Below are 18,183 nucleotides of genomic sequence, written 5' to 3'. Positions count from 1 at the left end.
TGCAGCAGCCGTCTGTTTGGCTATCGTACAGCTCGGGGGGGAGGTGGGCTTTGCTCCGATGTGGTCGAATCCAGTCGATGCTTCAGTTCAGCCTTCAATCGCTCATGCCAGCGTAGAGATTTATCACATTGGTTGAGAAGCCTGATGTTTTTTACAGTTCTTGTAACAAAGCTGAGGAACTGCGTTTGTAGAATCAGAGCTACGTAAAGTACTCGAAGCAGAAAGCGACAAGCATCAAGAAAGACTACTTGAATAGCCAAGGAGCCAATTTTAAGCCGAAGAGCCTTGCTTTGCAGTTTAAAGCCCAGGCATTACAAGCACAGCTCTGTAGATCAGTTGGGCCCAGGCAGATCATCCATGGTGCAGCAGTCTGTAGGTTTATTGGAGAAGATCTATGTCACCTCTTCCTCTTGTGCAGTGTTGTGGGATTTGCTGGTAAATTGGAGTGGAAATGTTTTTTCTCTTTCACAAGATGAATAGAAAGAAAGGATAGAAAGTGGGGAGAAGTTTCTTTGTTGGTGTTTCTTTCCCCTTTCCTTGGCAGAAATAAGCAAGAGCGTTGTCAGTAAGGCTGTACCCATCCCAGGAAGCCTTAATGCAGTCCCTTTGCATGGACTCTTGTGCTCTGCTAGGTACTCTGTGAACTTGCCTAAGATTGGGAGAATATTTTAAGTTTAATCTCTTTGACATGTTTTTTTTTTTTTTAATTTGGATCATGGCACAGCATAGCCAGAAGCTTTGGTGATAAACCCTCAGCAGTAAGTGTCTGGTTGTGCCACAGGAAAGGGAGAGCTGGAAGAAGCAGAACCAAGACTGTAGTGGAAACAGGAGTATAAAATATGTGAGCTTCACAACTCATGTTGGTCAGTGGAGTGATATTTTGTCATCTGAAATATCTATATATTCCAGAGACAGAGATGTGCAGCCGGAGGAGTAGGACCAGCGGAACTCCCCAAGATCAGAGAGCTTCTGTTGGTTCTGTGTATGCTCTGGCCCTCTGCCATGCTAAAAAGCCTTTTTGTCAAGATGAAACAGCAGAGTAAAGTTTATTGTTGTATAAAGACCAAAATATTTGAGTAAGGACCAGGTTATAATGAATCACTGGAGACAATAGTGGGGCTTTTTGTGCTTTTAAAAAGAGTTTAAGTAGGAAGTGTGCTTTGTGCTCGTGCTAAATAAAACTGCTGTAAAGGATGTGTCACGTCGTGCAAAACCAGGTGGTTTCCAAATGGGACCCAGCAGTGGCAAGTGGCACACCATTCTGAGCACATCCCTTTGAAAGCCACAATCCCCGAGGCCGCTGATACGGGCAGTCCGACTGTTCCTTCTGCCGGTGCCAGGAATGAAACTCGAGCATAAGCTTTATGCACTTGCATTGAATGTGCTGAACCCAGTCCTGGCACACTTGCGAGCTTTTCTATGTGACTGGAGAACAGATTGAAGCTGCCACTAAAGCTCCGAGTACAAAGGGTCGTTACTCATCCGCCCGGTCTTCATTACTGCACGAGGTTTGTGCTGGGAGGGTGGAGATGAGAAGGGGCTGGATTATTGAACCCCTAAAACCTGTTTATTGGTGTCACCAGACAGGGCATCTGGTTTTAGGCATTACTCTCTCTTCCATCCATTTCCTCCCCCAACATACTAAAATATCTTCCCGTTGTTTCCCTGCGTTAGAAATCTCAGCGAGCTGATCGACAGGTTTGTGGCTGACTTCAAGGCTCAAGGTCCTCCCAAGCCCAACGTGGATGAAGGAGGAGCCGTCCTGCCCAGCTGTGCCGACCTCTTTGTTTACTACAAGAAGTGCATGGTGCAGTGCTCCCAGCTCAGCACGGGCGAACCGATGATAGCCCTGACCACCATATTCCAGAAGTACCTTCGGGAATACGCCTGGAAAATTCTGTCTGGAAACCTGCCCAAGTGAGTTTAGCTTCCCAAATGCTTCAGCACAGTCTGGTGAGACATTCCAGTGAGGAGCAGATGCTTCGTGAAGATAATTAATAAATACATACTTGTTAACGCTTATTTTTCACTGTGAAAGAAAGCACAGAGCAGCAGTGTGACTACATTTACTTCACAATTTTCTCAAATGTTCAGTTTGTTGTTATGAGAAACAGCAAGAGACCAAATGGTCTGTCATGGCATTTTTTTTATTTTTTTAAGGGTCCCTGGAAGCTAAATTCATATTTGGCTTTGATTAACAGTCAGAGTTACTGTTTCTTGAAGTTCCTTTTGAAATGCCAGCCCAAGTCTTGTCAGAAAGATCTGTCTTTCAATATTGCCCATACCCTGCTGCTTGGGAAAAAGTTCGTGCTTTGATTCTTAGCTCCCTTGTGATATAAGCTCAACATTGCACGTAGATATAATGAAGGCGGTTTATTTGTGTGATGCTGGAGTGCTTACCTGTAACTTTCTGCTCTGTAAAATTTTATATATGCATGAATAAAACTTGTAGATGGAAATGCAGTGAAAATAGAGGAAATCATTAGAGGTTTACACCAATGCAGGTGAGTGCACAAGCTAAAGGAAGTCTTTGAGATATAGCCAACTTAACTACAGATAATTTTGTATGCTATTTGCCATCTTCAGTTTGTTTTCCTTGTAAACCTAGGAGCAGCAGAATGAGTTTCTGAAGCCAGTAAAATCTTTCACAGATGGAAGGGGAGAGGGTTACATCCAGAGAAGTGGAAAGATAAAATTTTATGTGCATTCTCCATCAGACCTCAGTTGCATTCTTTGTACACGTTTTTTTTGTGTGCTCCATTTTTGCTGTCCAAGATAAATATCACTGTCCTATTTTTTTAATGGATTTGGATTATGAAGAGTTGAGAGGTAGGGAATTTCCTGACTCTAAACTGTTCTAATTCTTTCTCTGTTGATACACAGCAGTTAATCACTGGAGCACAGTGGAAAGAAGCCGCATCTTCTGTGACTTTCTGTGTTGATATCATCAGTTTTTAAAATGGGTTACCAAAGTTTCAAATACATCTTGACATCTGTTCGGTATTGAGAAGATAAATATGACAAGTTGCTCGATTCGTTATTGAGATTTTTGTGTAATCTTTAATTAGATTTTGAGTAACTGACAGTGAAGGTGAAGTTAGCTGGGGAAAGCTGTACTCATCTGGCATCCTAACCTGACATGTTGTGAATGAGTGAATTGTCCTTTTGCCTGAAGACTTAATACCAAATTCCGTTTGTCTTTCTAAAAGATACTCCCTAACCAAAATAGTAATTGCATGTTTGATGCAAATTTGGTTGCAGATCACTGCCATTCGTTGCACAAGGCATTGGACTTGGTGGTCGTAAGGACCTTTTATGGCATTGAAATCTAGGAGTATTTTGGCAGTATGTATCTGTGTACACCCGAAAGCCTTACAGGTTTTCTTTTTTCCAGGACAACTAGCAGCAGTAGCGGGCTCACCATCACTAGTTTGCTGAAAGAAAAGGAAGGCTCTGAAGTGGCGAAGTTTACTTTAGAAGAACTCTGCCTCATTTGCAGCATCCTTAGTACAGCAGAGTACTGCCTGGCGACCACCCAGCAGGTGAGCTTTCCTCTACAGCACCTCTCAGATGATGCCCAGCAGCAGTCCCTCTTCTGTCATGAGATGCTGTGCTGTTCTCTCTAGGCTAGGATAGGCTGCTATGGAGACTGGAGGAATCAGGAGTACTAAAATATGCATAGTAGTGTCTGCTCTGCATATTATCCCATAGTTCTAAGAATGTAGAGCTCAATAATCAGTATTTCATAGAAAAAAAAAAGTATTGATTTTGCTGTTTCTACCTGAGAGAAGTCGTATGTTTTTAATCTTACTCTGTAGCCACAGTTTTGGATGCTCTCCTTCAGTGCTTGCTACATAGTTTGTTTTAATGGGATTGAGAGGAAAAAAGGATTTGCTCATGGTTCATAATTTCTGTTTTATAAGAACAAGAAAAACAGTAATTCAAAGTAGGTTTGGGAAAATGCACTCCTGAAATATTAGGGCAAGGTGGAATGAGGAGAGAAGGTATTTATGCTGATACGCTTTGCAGCCGCAGTGCTCCTCACATTCAGTTGCTTTCAAAATGCCACAGATAGTAGATGAGCTGTGATGTTTGGCTGTATCGAGGCCTCTCACCGCGAGAACTGGCAATCCTGCTTCTCTGCAGGTTGGGCACAGACAGGGTGTTGGACTACATCTTTATTAGCAGGACAGGTGCCACGGTGTTAAGCTAGTACATTAGCATGTCATGCTACAGTTCTGTATGTGATGTTGGAGGCTTACTTCTTTGACTGCCACCGTAGGCCATCCTGGCAGATCAGTGTGTCTAGGGGGTCCAGCAAGGAGAGATTTCCGTTGTTCACTGGCTGAGTTGTGGATGCAGTCTGAGCACAGCTTAGTTTTTAAGAAGCTGACTTTTCCAGGACGTAAGTTTTCAAAAATGATTGTTTCAAGTAAGAAATCTGACCTTTCTATTGCTTTTTTGTTTCCTAACAGTTGGAAGAGAAACTCAAAGAAAAAGTGGATGCAAGTCTAGTGGAGAGGATCAACCTGACGGGAGAGACAGACACTTTCAGCATGTATGTTCAGCAGATGCATCCTCCCACAATATATCAAACATCCTAGTTTGTCAGCCAGATGGTGCTGGAGTAATACAGCCACAAAATCCCAGCCAGCAGTAGGACCCACCCAGATATGCAGCCTAGGTAAAGGCATTTGCCTGGTGAAGGAATGGTCCTTCCTTGGCTGGTCCAGGAGCAGCAGGAGTACAGACTTCAGATGTAGTTGTTCCCCACCGTCCTAGCCAAAGGAACAAGAGCACTGGAAAGAGGAAAGGAAATAGTGAGTTTCCATTTGAAACATCATTTGCATCTTGGCAGCTCTGCGAGGTGGCTGTTACATTTCAAGAAAGGAAGCTATTTCAGTACATTCCTTCCTGCTCTAACTTCCCACTGTTAATCAGCAGCCTTGTCAGTATGATCAAACCCCATTTCAGAAGTCATAAAAGACTGATCCAATCTTATATTTGGGGATTATAATTGAGAGAAGATTATCATTCATTAAAATAACTTTTTATGTATTGATGCTAAAAATATTCCCCTCTAACATCATCTCCTCTCCACCACTAACAAACATATAGAATATTTTTGAGAGAAGGAAATTGAGGCAAAAAAAATTGTTTTGCCTCATGCCAGACAAAAGAAAGCCTTGGCAAAGATGGGAAAATAATCTGTATCACCAACTCCCGTTCTCCCTAAAGCTAAGATTCAGCCCAGATAGCAGCAAGATTTTTTTTTTCAGACTTCCTTCCTGTGATACCTCCTGTCTTGCTCCAGTGGGCAGGATCCCACTGAATCTCCATCCGTATTTTTCACATGGTCTTGGGCTCCATCCCAGGCAGAGATTCCCTTTCCTTTAGATATTTTTCAGACCTTTTTAAGAGTGAATCCCTGACTGAAAGCTCGGGTTGCAATGTTATCTTGTGTCACTGCTCAGTTTCCACAGTGGCTGCCTCAAGATGATCAGTTGTGGACAGCAAATACCATGTGTTTTGGAAACTTTTATTGTATAGCTCGCGTTTAACGATGTCCAAACCTGGCAAACCATTAGGCCTGATGTATTTTGTAACAAAAGACTTTTTAATTGACTTTCAGTCTGTTCCAGTATAGAGCACTTTTTCAGTCTCCTGTCAGTTTAAGTCATAGCTATAAAACTCTCTTTGGCATTTGCTCATTCAACATCAAACAAGTTGTTTCTTCTGGGATTTGATGTTAGGCAGGGTCATAAAGCAAATGATAAAATGTTGCTGCTTACATACCCTGGGAAGTGTTTCTTTCCTCACACAGAGTGCAGAGCTACCACGAACACCTTTAAAGTAATTGACTGGGAGGGTTTTACTGCTGTGGAGGTTAGGCGTTTTCTTTGGGTTCTTCATGAAGCTCAACAGAAGGAAAATTACGGTTGTTTAAATCCAGAAATCCATGCTTCTTCCCCACCTCACCCCCTTTGATCTGTTTTGAAGTTATGGATAGTGTTCAGAGCCCCCCGAAATCCTGAGCTCGCTGGGCTCTCTGTTAGAGCCCCAACAGCTTGCTTGTGGCCTCTGCTTCCTCGTCTTCCCATTTCTGTGTATCTGCCCAGAATCGTATGGGGATTCATTAGCTGCTGCTGAAGTATTGTTAAATCCTGTCTGGGGCAGAGGTTTTGTGTGGCTTCTAACATAGCCAGGATCAAAGCTCTGTTGGCATGTCGTCATGTTTTGCATTTGCAACGCATTTGCTGCGGTGTTACCCTCCTGCAGCAGGTGTGTTTATTTTGAAGTGTCGACAAATCGGTTTCTGTCCCCGTTTGCGATCTTGTGGGTTTTGGGGCAAGAGCCTGAGCTTGGTGACCCAGCTTTAGATTGACTCCTGACATGTGGAGACTAGTTATGAAGTCACTTTCCTTCCACGGAGTGGGTTGTGTTTCATTTTGGTGCTGAACCACAACTCTTTCCTACAGCCTCCTGACAGCAGCCGCCCTGCAGGAATCAGCTGTGCCCAGGAGACCAGTTATTTCAGTCTGCCTCTCTTGGCATTGCCTGAGCTGGTGAAATCCCCCAGAGGAGTAAACCCTGCGGTGCCCAGCAGAGGCACCAGTAGAAATGGCCACAGGTGTTTCTTATCCCAGTGGAAGTTTTGGATCGTGAAACTCAAAGCTAATGTTCGCTTAATCTCCCGTAGTAATTTTTCCAACTAATTTTGGATGAGTTTGCCGTTACAAACAAATTGTGCTGAAGGCACAGTCTTACATTTAGGATTCTGTTCCAGTCTCTGTGCTAGAGCTCGAGGAAAAGGAACAGACGTGCTCAGTGGGCTGCAGTGAAGAGCACCAGCCAGATGCCAGCCGTGAAGCTGTGAGCGGGTGATACCATGTCTCCACGAGGAGCTGGACACTTAAAAATACTTTGAACAGTGAATTCTAGATTAGTACCCAGACCTTCACAAAGATGATGATGGGGAGGAAAGCTGGTTTGAAGGATCCAATTTCACTGATCAGATTTCCTACTGGTGCTGGAATTCCTATTTGTGGTAGCATCATGAGAAAGAGCAGGAGCTTTGCTTTATGAACATGGCTTTATGCACATAATCCTGAAGCTGTAAACAGGCATCTGCAGCAGATTTAAAGTTAAGTTGTGTTTAAAAACTATGCTTCGTGAAATGCACTCGCTTCTTGCTTTTAACAGGAGCTGTCTCCAGTGCAAGCACTGGGTTACGTGCCCCTGAGGGTGGTCTGAGCTGCTGCAGACCACGTTCCTTCACCGTTGCCTTAGGATCAGTTACACCTTTAGGCACATCATTAGGTTCTAAGTCTTACGCAGTGGGATCAAATATATCTAAGCAACATTATGCTGTTTAAATAGAAAAAATCTTTGACTAATGTGTCCTTTAGTCTGGTATATATCTTTGAGAACCTCAAACAATGGATGGCTGCAGTCCTAGACATAACGTAAATAAGGCTTCTGCCTTGATCTTCGCAAATGGGAGACACGCTCAGAACTCACATAGATGTACTTCCTAAAATCATCTTTGCAAGTTTCTGCAAGTGGTAGAATATTGACTGTGACTGGATAGCTGATTTTTTTTTTTTTTCAGGCTGGATTAAATTTTAAGCAGAATTCCCGTCTGGGCCCAATCAGTACTCAGGGGTTTCTCCTCTTCCTGATGCAGAGGGGTTGCCCAGTCTGACATCTTTGATCTCCAGCCCCTTTTCTATGTCAAAACAGAGAAAGATCAACTGTAAAAATATGTGTGTATAAAAATATGCTCTGTGCTGAAGCACGTTGTGTGGCTTCCTAATGAACAGCATACAGATTTTCCAGGGTTCTTTTCAGTACAATTTTAGCCATGTGTATTCACAGCATAACGCTACATCTAGTGGATTTTCTTTCTTCCATGGTCAAATAAGACAGTTCTAATACTGCGTGAATACTGTTCTAAAACTTGTGCTTGATTTATTTTATTTTTTTTTCAGCGTGATCTCCAACAGCATACAGCTGTTAGTACAGGACCTGGATGCCGCCTGTGACCCTGCCCTGACTGCGATGAGCAAGGTAAGGGTGGATTTGTTTGGGGGAGAGGTAACACTTAGAGTCTGCTGATTGCTTGATTTCACTCTTGACACATTCTTTACACTGCCCTAAGACTTATCAATATATTGATCGCTTCTTGCTTCTTAGAGCAGCAATTGCTGTAGCTATAAATATATCCTTCACTCCAAAAACTATAATAGACGTTAGAGCTTTCATTCTTTTGCAGCACATTAAAACACACAGACAGTAGAATACTTTCTGCAAGTATCTGTTTCAGACTTTCCAATCCTAATGCTAGCAAGAGTCTTTAAGATTGGGAGAACTTATTTTTTTTTTAGCATGAAACTTCAAATGCTACACCTCATTTGCTATCTTCATTTTCTTTGAGGGAGGAATTTTAGATGTTAGATGGAGGTAGTTGAAGGGTAATATGGAATTGGGATTGAGCCCTATTGCTTCTGTGATCCTCTTGAGGACATATGGAGCCATTCCTAGAGAGGCCCATGTGATTACTGCTTAAGGATTTTGTTGCAGTTACGCTGCTGGGTTTTATGTGTTTGAAATGCAGAGCTGTGGTTTCTTGCCAAAGTATTGTGAAAACCCAGACTGCTTTAGACAGAGGTGAAGACGACAAAAGCGGATTGAACTTTTTTTTTTAATTAGAAATATTAAACATAGAGCTCTGTTTTTGTCAGATCAACGCACTGTCTTGCTGCCATGAATTTTAATAACTTTCTGCTTTATGATGTACTCCAGCTGTAACTAGCCCCGCCACCCCCAGCTAATATTTGAAGTGGAATGCAGCTAGCAATAGAGCTTGTACATGTCCCAAATGGAAAGAGGATTTCTTTTTCCCAGTAAAATATCACCATTAGGAAAGGCTTGGCACTGCAGGTGTCACTTGTTTGCCGTGACAGTTCCTTAGATCTCCTCCTGAACCCACCTAGTGTAGCAGTGTTTGAATCACTCAGCTCTAACTGTTTACGCCCAAGTAAACCACAGCCTTGAGAAAGCAGCAGCTGGTGGGCCATTTATTTTTGTCTTTGGAACACCAGTAAAATGCAGCATATGTGATGAGACTGATGATATATAAACAAGTTAAGTGCTGTGAAATTAACTAAATAAATACTTGTCACTTGTGCACACATTCCACTATTTGCATCAGACAGAGTCCCTTTATATCATCTTTACTAGCCCTGGGTTTGGTGCAGGAGTTTTTTCCTTCACCCTTCTCTAGCCTTTCCTTTAGGTCTGGCTTATTATTCTGACAGTTGAATAAGAAATACATATAATTATTCAAACGCACAGTTAGTATTTGGAAGTGTGAAATTTCAGTCTATATTAAAGGAGTCGATGCTGTCTGGCTGATCTGTTCCGACTTTCCTGTGATGTGGAGGCATGTCTGTCTCAAGACCAGTACTCCATTAGAGCCCTTCCACTGACTACCTTCTTTTCATTTACTTCACTCTGATGTTCTCCAAGGTTGAACATTGCTGATCCTTTGTGAGTTAGACTTTTTTTTTCTTGCAAAAATGTTTGGTAACTATAGAAGTAGATTAAGAAATACTTACACCTCTAAATCCGCTTTGGCTTCAGGCGACATTGAGAGAGTTAACAGGGAATACAGCATCATGGATGTTGCTTTCAGCTGGCAATGGTGCTCAGTTTTGCTGATTCTTGAACTTAGGTGTTCTGGAAGAAATGGGTAAATGATGTGACGACAAAGCTCTGTCTTACAAAATTTGTAGGTGATAATCTTTACTCAAATTCTACAACAGGTGTAGAATGATTAAACATGTCCATAGGAGTGGAATGTGGGATAGGGGAGGGGTTTGCCCTAAACCCCTGGTGCCATATTCTGCATTTGCAAAAATCTTATAGGATACTTTTATGCAAGTGCATTGCTCTCACTTCAGCCTGCCACCTGCACCACTCCATGTCTAAGTGAAGAGGTTTGCTCTTGTCGCTTAGTGATTGTGGTCATTTGCTCGCTGGTTGTGAAAGTTGTTCACTACAATTTTCAATATCAGAGCTGCTTCTGAAATAAATGTGGGCACCCGGAAAGGCACGTCTGTATTTCGGAGCTGCTGATGGCACAGATAGCTATAGTTTGTCCCCGGTGCAGAGCCAGCAGCTGTGTTAGCTCCGAGGGGCCCTGTTCTCTGCCGCTCTGCGGGGCTCAGTAACTCTCAGTAGCGAGCTCATGAAAACTGTAATGGGAAGAACAAATACGTAGACAATTTCCTCCTGGTGACATGGCTACCGGTGTGGTACAAATACCACTGCTAATGGTGTGGTACCCTGGGACAGAGCACACACAATTCCCCTGCTGTCCCGGGGGTTGCGGATGTTGGTGTGTGCACCTGGAGGGCTGGAGGTAAGGAGGAGCAGGCACTGGGGAAGTTTGGGTGCTGACAGCAAATCACTTGCTGCTGCACAGTACTTTTTGTGGATAACAAAGTACCGTGAACATGTTGTGGCATTTAAGTTGCCTGGTGTGCTTTTTAATTGTTGGGAAGAGGAACTGCTAAGCTGCATGAGATATTTTTGCCCCAATTAAGTTTATGGATTGCACTGGATAAGGTTTTATTTATTTGCTGAATTAAACATCAATTTATATGTAAAACTGTGTATGTAAGTGGGACTGGGGGATATTTTAGTGCCTTATGTAGCTTGCTTGCTGTTTTTTATATTTTGCTAAAAAAAAAACATTCTGGCACAGCTGTAATTTCCCACTTCCTTACAATTGAGTGGACAACAGCAAGTGCTTAAGCACAGAGCTTTAATGATCTCTCCGCTACATCCAAGGAAAACCCAAGAGCAGAGCGATCGGAGCTGCTAATTAAAAGTCAGTGTGAGTGCACTGCAGCCAGCAGCCAAGGTGCAGCATACAGCAGAGTGTGAACTAAAATGGTTTCAAAGGCAGCGATATCTGCTGCCTGCATCACCCTCCTGGCCTTCCTCTACCCTCCCGCCTCGTCCTGCCTGTGACACGAGGTCAGGGCAGAAGGCACTGGCCTGGTGGTGTGGATGCTGCCTGTGCCCGGTACCAGAGCCTCTAACGATGTTCTCTACATCCCTGCTCTAATGAGTAGGGATGCTGTCGTGCACGGGGAGACTTGGAGACTGATTTGTCCCGGGTTAAATCCACAAAGCAACCCCTTTAGCTAGAGACCCGTGTCTGCACTGGGTGTGTAACAGGGACCTGGTGGTTCTTGGTTTGGCCCTTTCACCCCACTCCCAGCTCTCTGGGGACATAGGGACAGGCGGGGACATGGGGTTCACAGCCAGATGGACCTGGGAGCACTTTAGGGCTTCCACTATGCCCGGGACGTTGTACAGCTCTTGTTTTATACCAAACCACTCCAGTTTTGCTCACGGTTTCTCTTTTCTCCTCCCCTTCCTTAAGAAAGCACCCTAAAATCCTGAGGGTTGTGTGTTTGTGCTATGCAAAAACAACTCTGAGGGTATCACGGGTCCCTGCTGTGCAGCCAGCCACGTCACCCAGGTCCTTGGGGCATGCGGGTGCTTGGGGCTGCTCCCCGGGCACCAGGCTTCTCCCTTGGGCTGCTGAGCACGATGCCTCTGCTCCTGTCCTTTGGGCCGGTTTTGTGTGTAGGCTATGTGGATATCCCAAGAAAAACATAGGATGGGGGAAAAAGGGGAATAAATTTAAGATGACAGGAACAAAGCTTTACCAGAAGAGTTGGGCTCATATTTCTTCTGATGACTTTTCAGTATGTGTGCTATTTCTTTCATTGCAGCTACTGGTTTTTTTTTTTTCTGGTGGAACGCACCCACACGCGCGCGCACACACACAAAGGGCTATTTTTACTGCTCGTGCTTTAAAGGCTTGGTTGTAAAGTATTGCTTTTGGAATGAAAAGCAACAAAATGAGAAGGCTACTGTTTTGTTGTTGTTGTAATAATTCAGCTCAGCAGTCCCTTTCCACTTTCTGGCCGTTCCTGTGTACGGGGACGCTCCGTTCGGTTGGGAATGGCCAGCGCTGGGAGTCCGTGTGCAAGTCCATCAGGGAGGCAGGCACAGAGCCTTTTCTTCTGCTGTGAAAATTGCCACAAGCAGTAGAAAAGCAGCTGTCTTCCGAGCAATCTTCCAGCTGAAAGTAAGACGGAATTATAACCTGTAGAGCAGATGATGAAAAATCTCCCTGCTAGCTACCCAGTTACTGTGAGATGAGCACTTCGGGGTTTTGTTTGCTTGGCTTAAATAAGGATAGCTGTGGTAGAGGATGTGTGTAGACTCTGGCAGACACTGATTTTGCAAGGAATTTGGCTTCTTCGCCCATTAAGTGACTTCTGCTGCGTGTTTGGGTGTAATTGAACGAGCTGGATTTTGGTGGCAAAGTAGCCGTTTCTAAATTAAAGACGGGAATTAAAAAAAAGTTGCATGCAAAATCCAGAACTTTTGAAGAAAGGTTTGAGGACAAACCCAATCAAAAGAAAAAAGCTCATCTTCTGCATCTGCACAGTTTTCTGTCCTGATTTTCGTATTCACTTTATTCCTGTTTCATTTCCAAGAGGAGGAGTTGCATCTCCACCTTGCTACACGGAGCACATTGCAGAGTGCATCGTCTCTAACAGTAGCGGTGCTAAGAGCACTTTCACTGGGGAACATGAACATCCAGCAGACTTTGTACACACAGATGTTTTGCCAGGGACATCAAGGCCCTACCCAATTGGTTTTTTTCAAACGACTTGTACTGTGTGCTCACTGTATTTCTTCAAATAAAGCTCTGAGGAAGTCAAGGGAGCCACATATCTGGCTAACAGGGAACAGTCCGTTGCATTTCTGCTGATGGTAAATGAAAATACAAAAAGAATTACTCAACCTCTCATTTTATTTTTTAATGTGTATTTGGGCTGAGGTGAAGTTGGCATGCTGGCTGGTACACCAGAAGTGTTTTTAGTGTGAGCTACGCTGGTGTAGAGTGTTTTGGACTTCAAGACTATTTCTACCTCTTCCATCTATCTGTCATCAGTCTCACCAGTATTAAAGTCTTGGCTGCCATACAGGAATCCAGACTTTGCAAGCTTGCAGTTATTTTCTCAAATGCCTGTAATCAGGATTTATATGGGCACTTCATCCCAGAAAACTGGGAGCTGTTACATATTGAAGCAGTGTAGGGTGCTCCAAAAGCCTTTTTACTGCTAATGCTTCCCATTACCAGGCAGAATCTCTCTCCGCTCTGGTGCAAAAAGGGCCATTTTGGGTTTCCCTCCTTTGTGTTTTGTTCTGGGAATGGTTTTGATCAGTCGGTGTAGTGACGAAGAACATGACCTTGGTAGTGGTGAATTGCAGAGGCAGTCTCTTGATTATTCCTTAGAGATCCTTTGGCAGGAAGCTCATACAGTTTTCCTTGCATATCGCTTGAACCCTAATGAGTTACACAGTCTTTTTGGTTGTTTTTTCCTCTTTGTGCAGATGCAGTGGCAGAACGTGGAACACGTTGGCGATCAGAGTCCTTATGTCACCTCGGTAATCCTCCACATCAAGCAGAACGTCCCCATCATCCGCGACAACCTGGCATCCACGAGGAAGTACTTCACTCAGTTCTGCATCAAGTTTGCAAAGTAAGGTACCCACACGGTAAAGAATTCATCAGGGCCTCTGGTTTCAGTACTCTGTGTGCAATGATTTGCCTTCTCGGTGCCTGGGCGAAAACCTTTCCCACCCAGGGAGAGCACAGAGGGAGGTGGGGCAGGGCAGCAAACACCAGCAGCTGCTGGCAAGGTTGAAAGACACTTGAATGTCTTGTCTCAAGTTTCTTGCTGAGGCAGATTTTCTCAGATGTTTGCACTGATTGGTTCCTTCTTGTGTGCCTAAACCATTCCATAAAATATTTTGATGATCAGTGGTCAGTTTTTGCCAAGTACGGAAGGTTTGGGGCTGAACATCTTAAAAAGGCTGAATATAGAGGACTATTACTGAGGAGTTGACAACTCTTGTTATGGAAACCTACTTATCCTTCAGTGCTAAGAGGCTGAAGTATTTCAAGCACATAAATTTCGGTGCATCGTTTGCCTTAAAGTAACTTATGTATCAATTGTAGGACTGTAAGGATGGCAAGCGTAATGAATAAATTCTAAGTTAACAGATTAAAATCTGCTTTTCTGTGCAAAAATGTTTCAGAGAAGAGTGGAAATATACATTTAGATTTTGAGGGTTATTCCAAATGTCTTCCTGGCAAGTCACTTGATGTTGGGCAGGGTGAAAGGAACTGGAAGATGAGACAGGAATTCCCCTTGCCTTTGGAATCAGGGTTGAGGGTGAAGTCCAAACTTGGAAGCTGTGTCCAAAACCAAAATTCTCTTTTTTTGGGAATACACTTTGAACTCTTTCCTGCTTTCCTGAGACCAGTTGAGCTCTGCATGCCAGTGCCCCGTGAAAAAGCCCCGGGAGGAGCTGGCCGGTTGTATACAACTGGTTGCATGGGGCTGTCCGGGTAGATGCTTGGGAGCAGTACCACACGTATCATATGTCACTCTTTAAAATACTTAAACATTTCATTCATCTCTAATAAGCTAATCATCCTGAAATAAACTGTATGGCCTGGCAGTTACTGTGTGGGTTTGAGACCAGAAGTTCAGTTCCTGCTTCAGCAGGAAAAGATGCAGTAGGCTCTCGTGAGATCCGTTAGCTTTCGCAGCGGGGAGGCTGGCCTGAGAGTTTCGTTCCCCCTTTCTATCTCTGGGTACTCATTAGTTTGCATTAAGGAGCAGTTACTGATAAATCATATTATGACATTGCCCATAATCACTGTTTGAAATACTGTCCCAGTCGAAATTTATTGCACTTAAGCCTTCTGTGTGGTTACGCTTGAATTTTATATCACTAACATGGTGATAAATAATATAAAAAAACATTTACTCAGCTGTTCACAGCACACTCTTAATACCTCAGCTTAGTTGTCTCCCTTTTAACTTTATTGCTAAGCGCATACCGAGTAAACTCTGGGTAAAATACCCAACTCTCACATTCGAGAAGCGTTGAAACCTAAACTGAGGGCCTTCCTCAGAGCTTGCTCCACGGAAGACCACAGAAACCTACAAAACTGCTGCTTCACTTTAAAATCTTTTTAATAGAACTACAGCCCTGATTGGTGGTACGTGAAAATTAAGACACAGTCCAGAATTCACTGCATTGTAGATCAAGTGCAGAAGTGAAAATTGGGTTCGATGAGAGCAATCCCTAAATATTGGGGTTTTACCAGACAGTGTTTAGAGTTCTGCGCCACTTGCTTTTCAGGAGAACTAGCACAGTGGTAAGAGTGTTATCTACTTAAAATCCTTCTGATGTTTTAATGTGCACAAGCGTTGATGTGTTTGAGGCTCTGAATTCTTATGGAATATGCTGGTCTGTCTCATATCAATACTTGGCCTTTTGTGTGCTCCACCACACTGAAAATCCTTTTAGCAGGCGTCATGCTTCTCCGTATGTTAATGCCTGTGTCTCTGAACTGGCAGCCGCTTCTCAGCTCTAATGGCTTGTGTGTAGGGCTGGTATTGAGTTACAGGACCACAGGGGAGACGGCATCGAAAGTCACTAAATTTAAAGCTGAGGGATCCGAGCCAAGTCTGGGAGAAGAAAAATTGCCACCCGAAATCGCATCAATCCTCTAACCTAATCTGTCGCTTTTGCTTTGTTGTGACCAACGTGCAGCCCTCGCTCCTCCAAACAGCGGGAAGCAGCTGAAGCAGCCGGTGTCCCGGAGGTGCTGGTGGGCTGCTGGCGGGCTCTGTTCCCCTGCACCACCCCGGGCCTTATCCTCTGAAATCAGAAACCACAGCGGTGTGGCTGGGGCTGCTCTGCTGGGGTGCGTTTGGGCACTCGGTGACCTGACCTCGGGGACGAAGAGCCGAGATCCGAGAGGCAGGACAAACAAACAGCTCTCCCCTTTGCCAGGGCAGCGGGGCGTTAATCGCAAACAGCTAAACGCGGTGGGTAGCTGCCGTGCACCTCCCTGCGACCACCCTGGCCTTTGGCTCCTGCTTGTAGCGAGAGGAGTCGGGAGAAGGATTGCAGTGAGGAGGCTCCTGCTGGTTTTCTAAGCCTGGGTGAGCCTGCGAGGGCTGGCCACCGCCTCGAGGGCGGCATGAAGCAAACAGTGACACCAGGATGCCTGGAATGATATCCCGTAGTAGCTCATCTCCCGCCGGGGAGACAGCCTGTGGTTGCATCTCTGTCCGCCTTAGCAAAGCGTTGTATTAAATGCATCATCAGCACAGGGGATAAAGAAAACACAGGCTTTGGCAGAGCCACACCCTCGGGTGGAAGCCTCTCAGATGCTGGGGTTTCTGTGCTTTAGGTTCCTGCTCTGCCTTGCACTGCTTTATTATTACGCTGGGGGCTTGCCTGCTTCTATGGAGAAGATTTTGCTGGATTCCGTTTTATAGCTGAAACTGTAAATGATTTCTGGCATCCAGTCGAGCTCCGTGGATGTGCAGGGAGTAAAGGCATTCAGAGTACAAAACCGTGTGCGCAGCGTTTACCGCTGGAGACGCACGTATTGCTCACGTCAGGATCGCCTGCTGTACGCTCCGAGAGCCAAACTTCGAGCCCAGCCCAGGCAAGAAACTCGAGCAAATTTTTCACTTAAGCGCAACTGCTCTCGATGGTCTTTGCTAGACAAAAAAAAAAAAAGCCTCAAAAAACCAGAGCAGTCCTTGGATCTGATGTTTTGTATTGTCTGTCCTGCCGGAGTTGAGAAGCTGTTTCCAATAAGACAGCGTGAAATAACAGGCGTGCAGGGATGGAAGGTCGCTTTACCCTGCTGCAGTGCTTGTGGGTGGCCATCCTAAAAGGCCTGGGAATTGTTTCAGGCAAGAGAGGGCTGTCTGTGGGAGACCGTGTGCTTATATAGCACAAAAAAAATAGAAAAAGAGGAGAGCAGGAGGGTTCCTTTGCCCGCCAGTCTGCCACCCTGCAGAAAGAAAGGCTCTCCCTGTTTCTCCTGCACAACGTGAGCGTTAGCTCCGTGCCTGACCCTACAGAGAGAGAGAGCTGGACCCACATGCAAGATCAAAGGTACAATTAACCTCTTGTGCTCTTCCACTCGTAGCAAGCTGCTGCATCCGGAACTGCTGGCAATTGTTCATTTTGCAGGATTGCCTAAGCTCCAGCTGTGCTTGGCACTCTCTAATTGCCGTCTGGGAATTATTTATACACCTGAAAAATGGACTTGTAAGATAGGTTATATCTCTGCTTTAATGCTTTAGTGCAAGAGGAGACGGGGCTTGTTTTCCTCCTCTTACTTAGCTTTTGTTGCCAAGGTTGTCTCTCTGGTGGCCAAATTCAAAGCTGTTTGGGGCAGCCCAGTAGCTGGTTCTCAGCAACGATTTGAAATCGTTCGACTTGACACCTCTCCAGGAAAAGATGATTCAGTGAGAGAGGTCGCGGCTGTGTCTGAGGGAAGAAGCCTTTGCTTGGAAAGATTCTTTGTTGAGCCATTTCTTTTGATTTGCTTAGCAGCTTGGCACATTCCTTGCCTGAGTTACGCTTTTGTCATTCTTTCATGAGAAAGGGCTGAAAAATAAAAGTCCTGGCTTGGAAAACAGGTGGCAGGACAAACAAGGTGCTGTCCGTGCTCCCTTGTTCATGGAAAGGAAACAGCTTGACAGATGCAAGGGGGAACCACACTGAAATTAGATCATCACCGTATGCAGCACCTCATTCAAGAGGACAAAAACCAGACCAGCTTGCAAGAACTTAGGACAGAGATGCTGAAATCCAAGACCTGCCACCAGATCGTGGACAAGGCCCTGGAAACAACGTGAGCCCTGCAGGCGTTCAACCAACAAAGGCCATGTGAAAGAGTCAGAGTACGTCGTAAAAGCAAAGTAAAAGGAAGTAAAACAGTAAAAGGAAGACAACAGGATTGGTGGTGTGGTCCTGACAGATGGCTCACCCGATCCGGAGGGGTTTGCACTGCTGCCTCTGACTCCTCACACTCACTTCTGGGTTTTCCTGGGGCTGCAGCTTGGTAGGGCAGGAGCTTGTCTTGCCAGCCCCCCTGCTAAAAGGGAGCATTGGCTTTCCCACTGAAGGGTGAAGCTACCACCAAGCCTAGTATCGAGAAGCAAAAGGCTAAAACCAAAGCTGATGTTCCGGAAGACG

The 18,183-nt window shown here is 44.7% G+C and overlaps 1 protein-coding gene across 1 annotated transcript in view; it reads left to right on the top strand.

Moving 5' to 3' along the window:
- The window catches only part of VPS53 (VPS53 subunit of GARP complex), a 62,392-nt gene that overhangs the window by 35,706 nt on the left and 8,503 nt on the right, over positions 1–18,183 (top strand). The window contains exons 14-18 of the mRNA XM_083806337.1: positions 1,675–1,917; positions 3,395–3,542; positions 4,476–4,558; positions 7,992–8,070; positions 13,492–13,640. Coding sequence (XP_083662463.1) covers positions 1,675–1,917; positions 3,395–3,542; positions 4,476–4,558; positions 7,992–8,070; positions 13,492–13,640 — 702 coding nt within the window. The remainder of the gene's footprint in view (positions 1–1,674; positions 1,918–3,394; positions 3,543–4,475; positions 4,559–7,991; positions 8,071–13,491; positions 13,641–18,183) is intronic.

This window comes from Anser anser, assembly GCF_964211835.1.
Source record: "Anser anser genome assembly, chromosome: 20".
Taxonomy (NCBI): Eukaryota; Metazoa; Chordata; class Aves; order Anseriformes; family Anatidae; genus Anser; species Anser anser.
The sequence above is the reverse complement of the archived record's forward strand: the minus strand, read 5'-3'. Positions and strand labels throughout refer to the sequence as shown.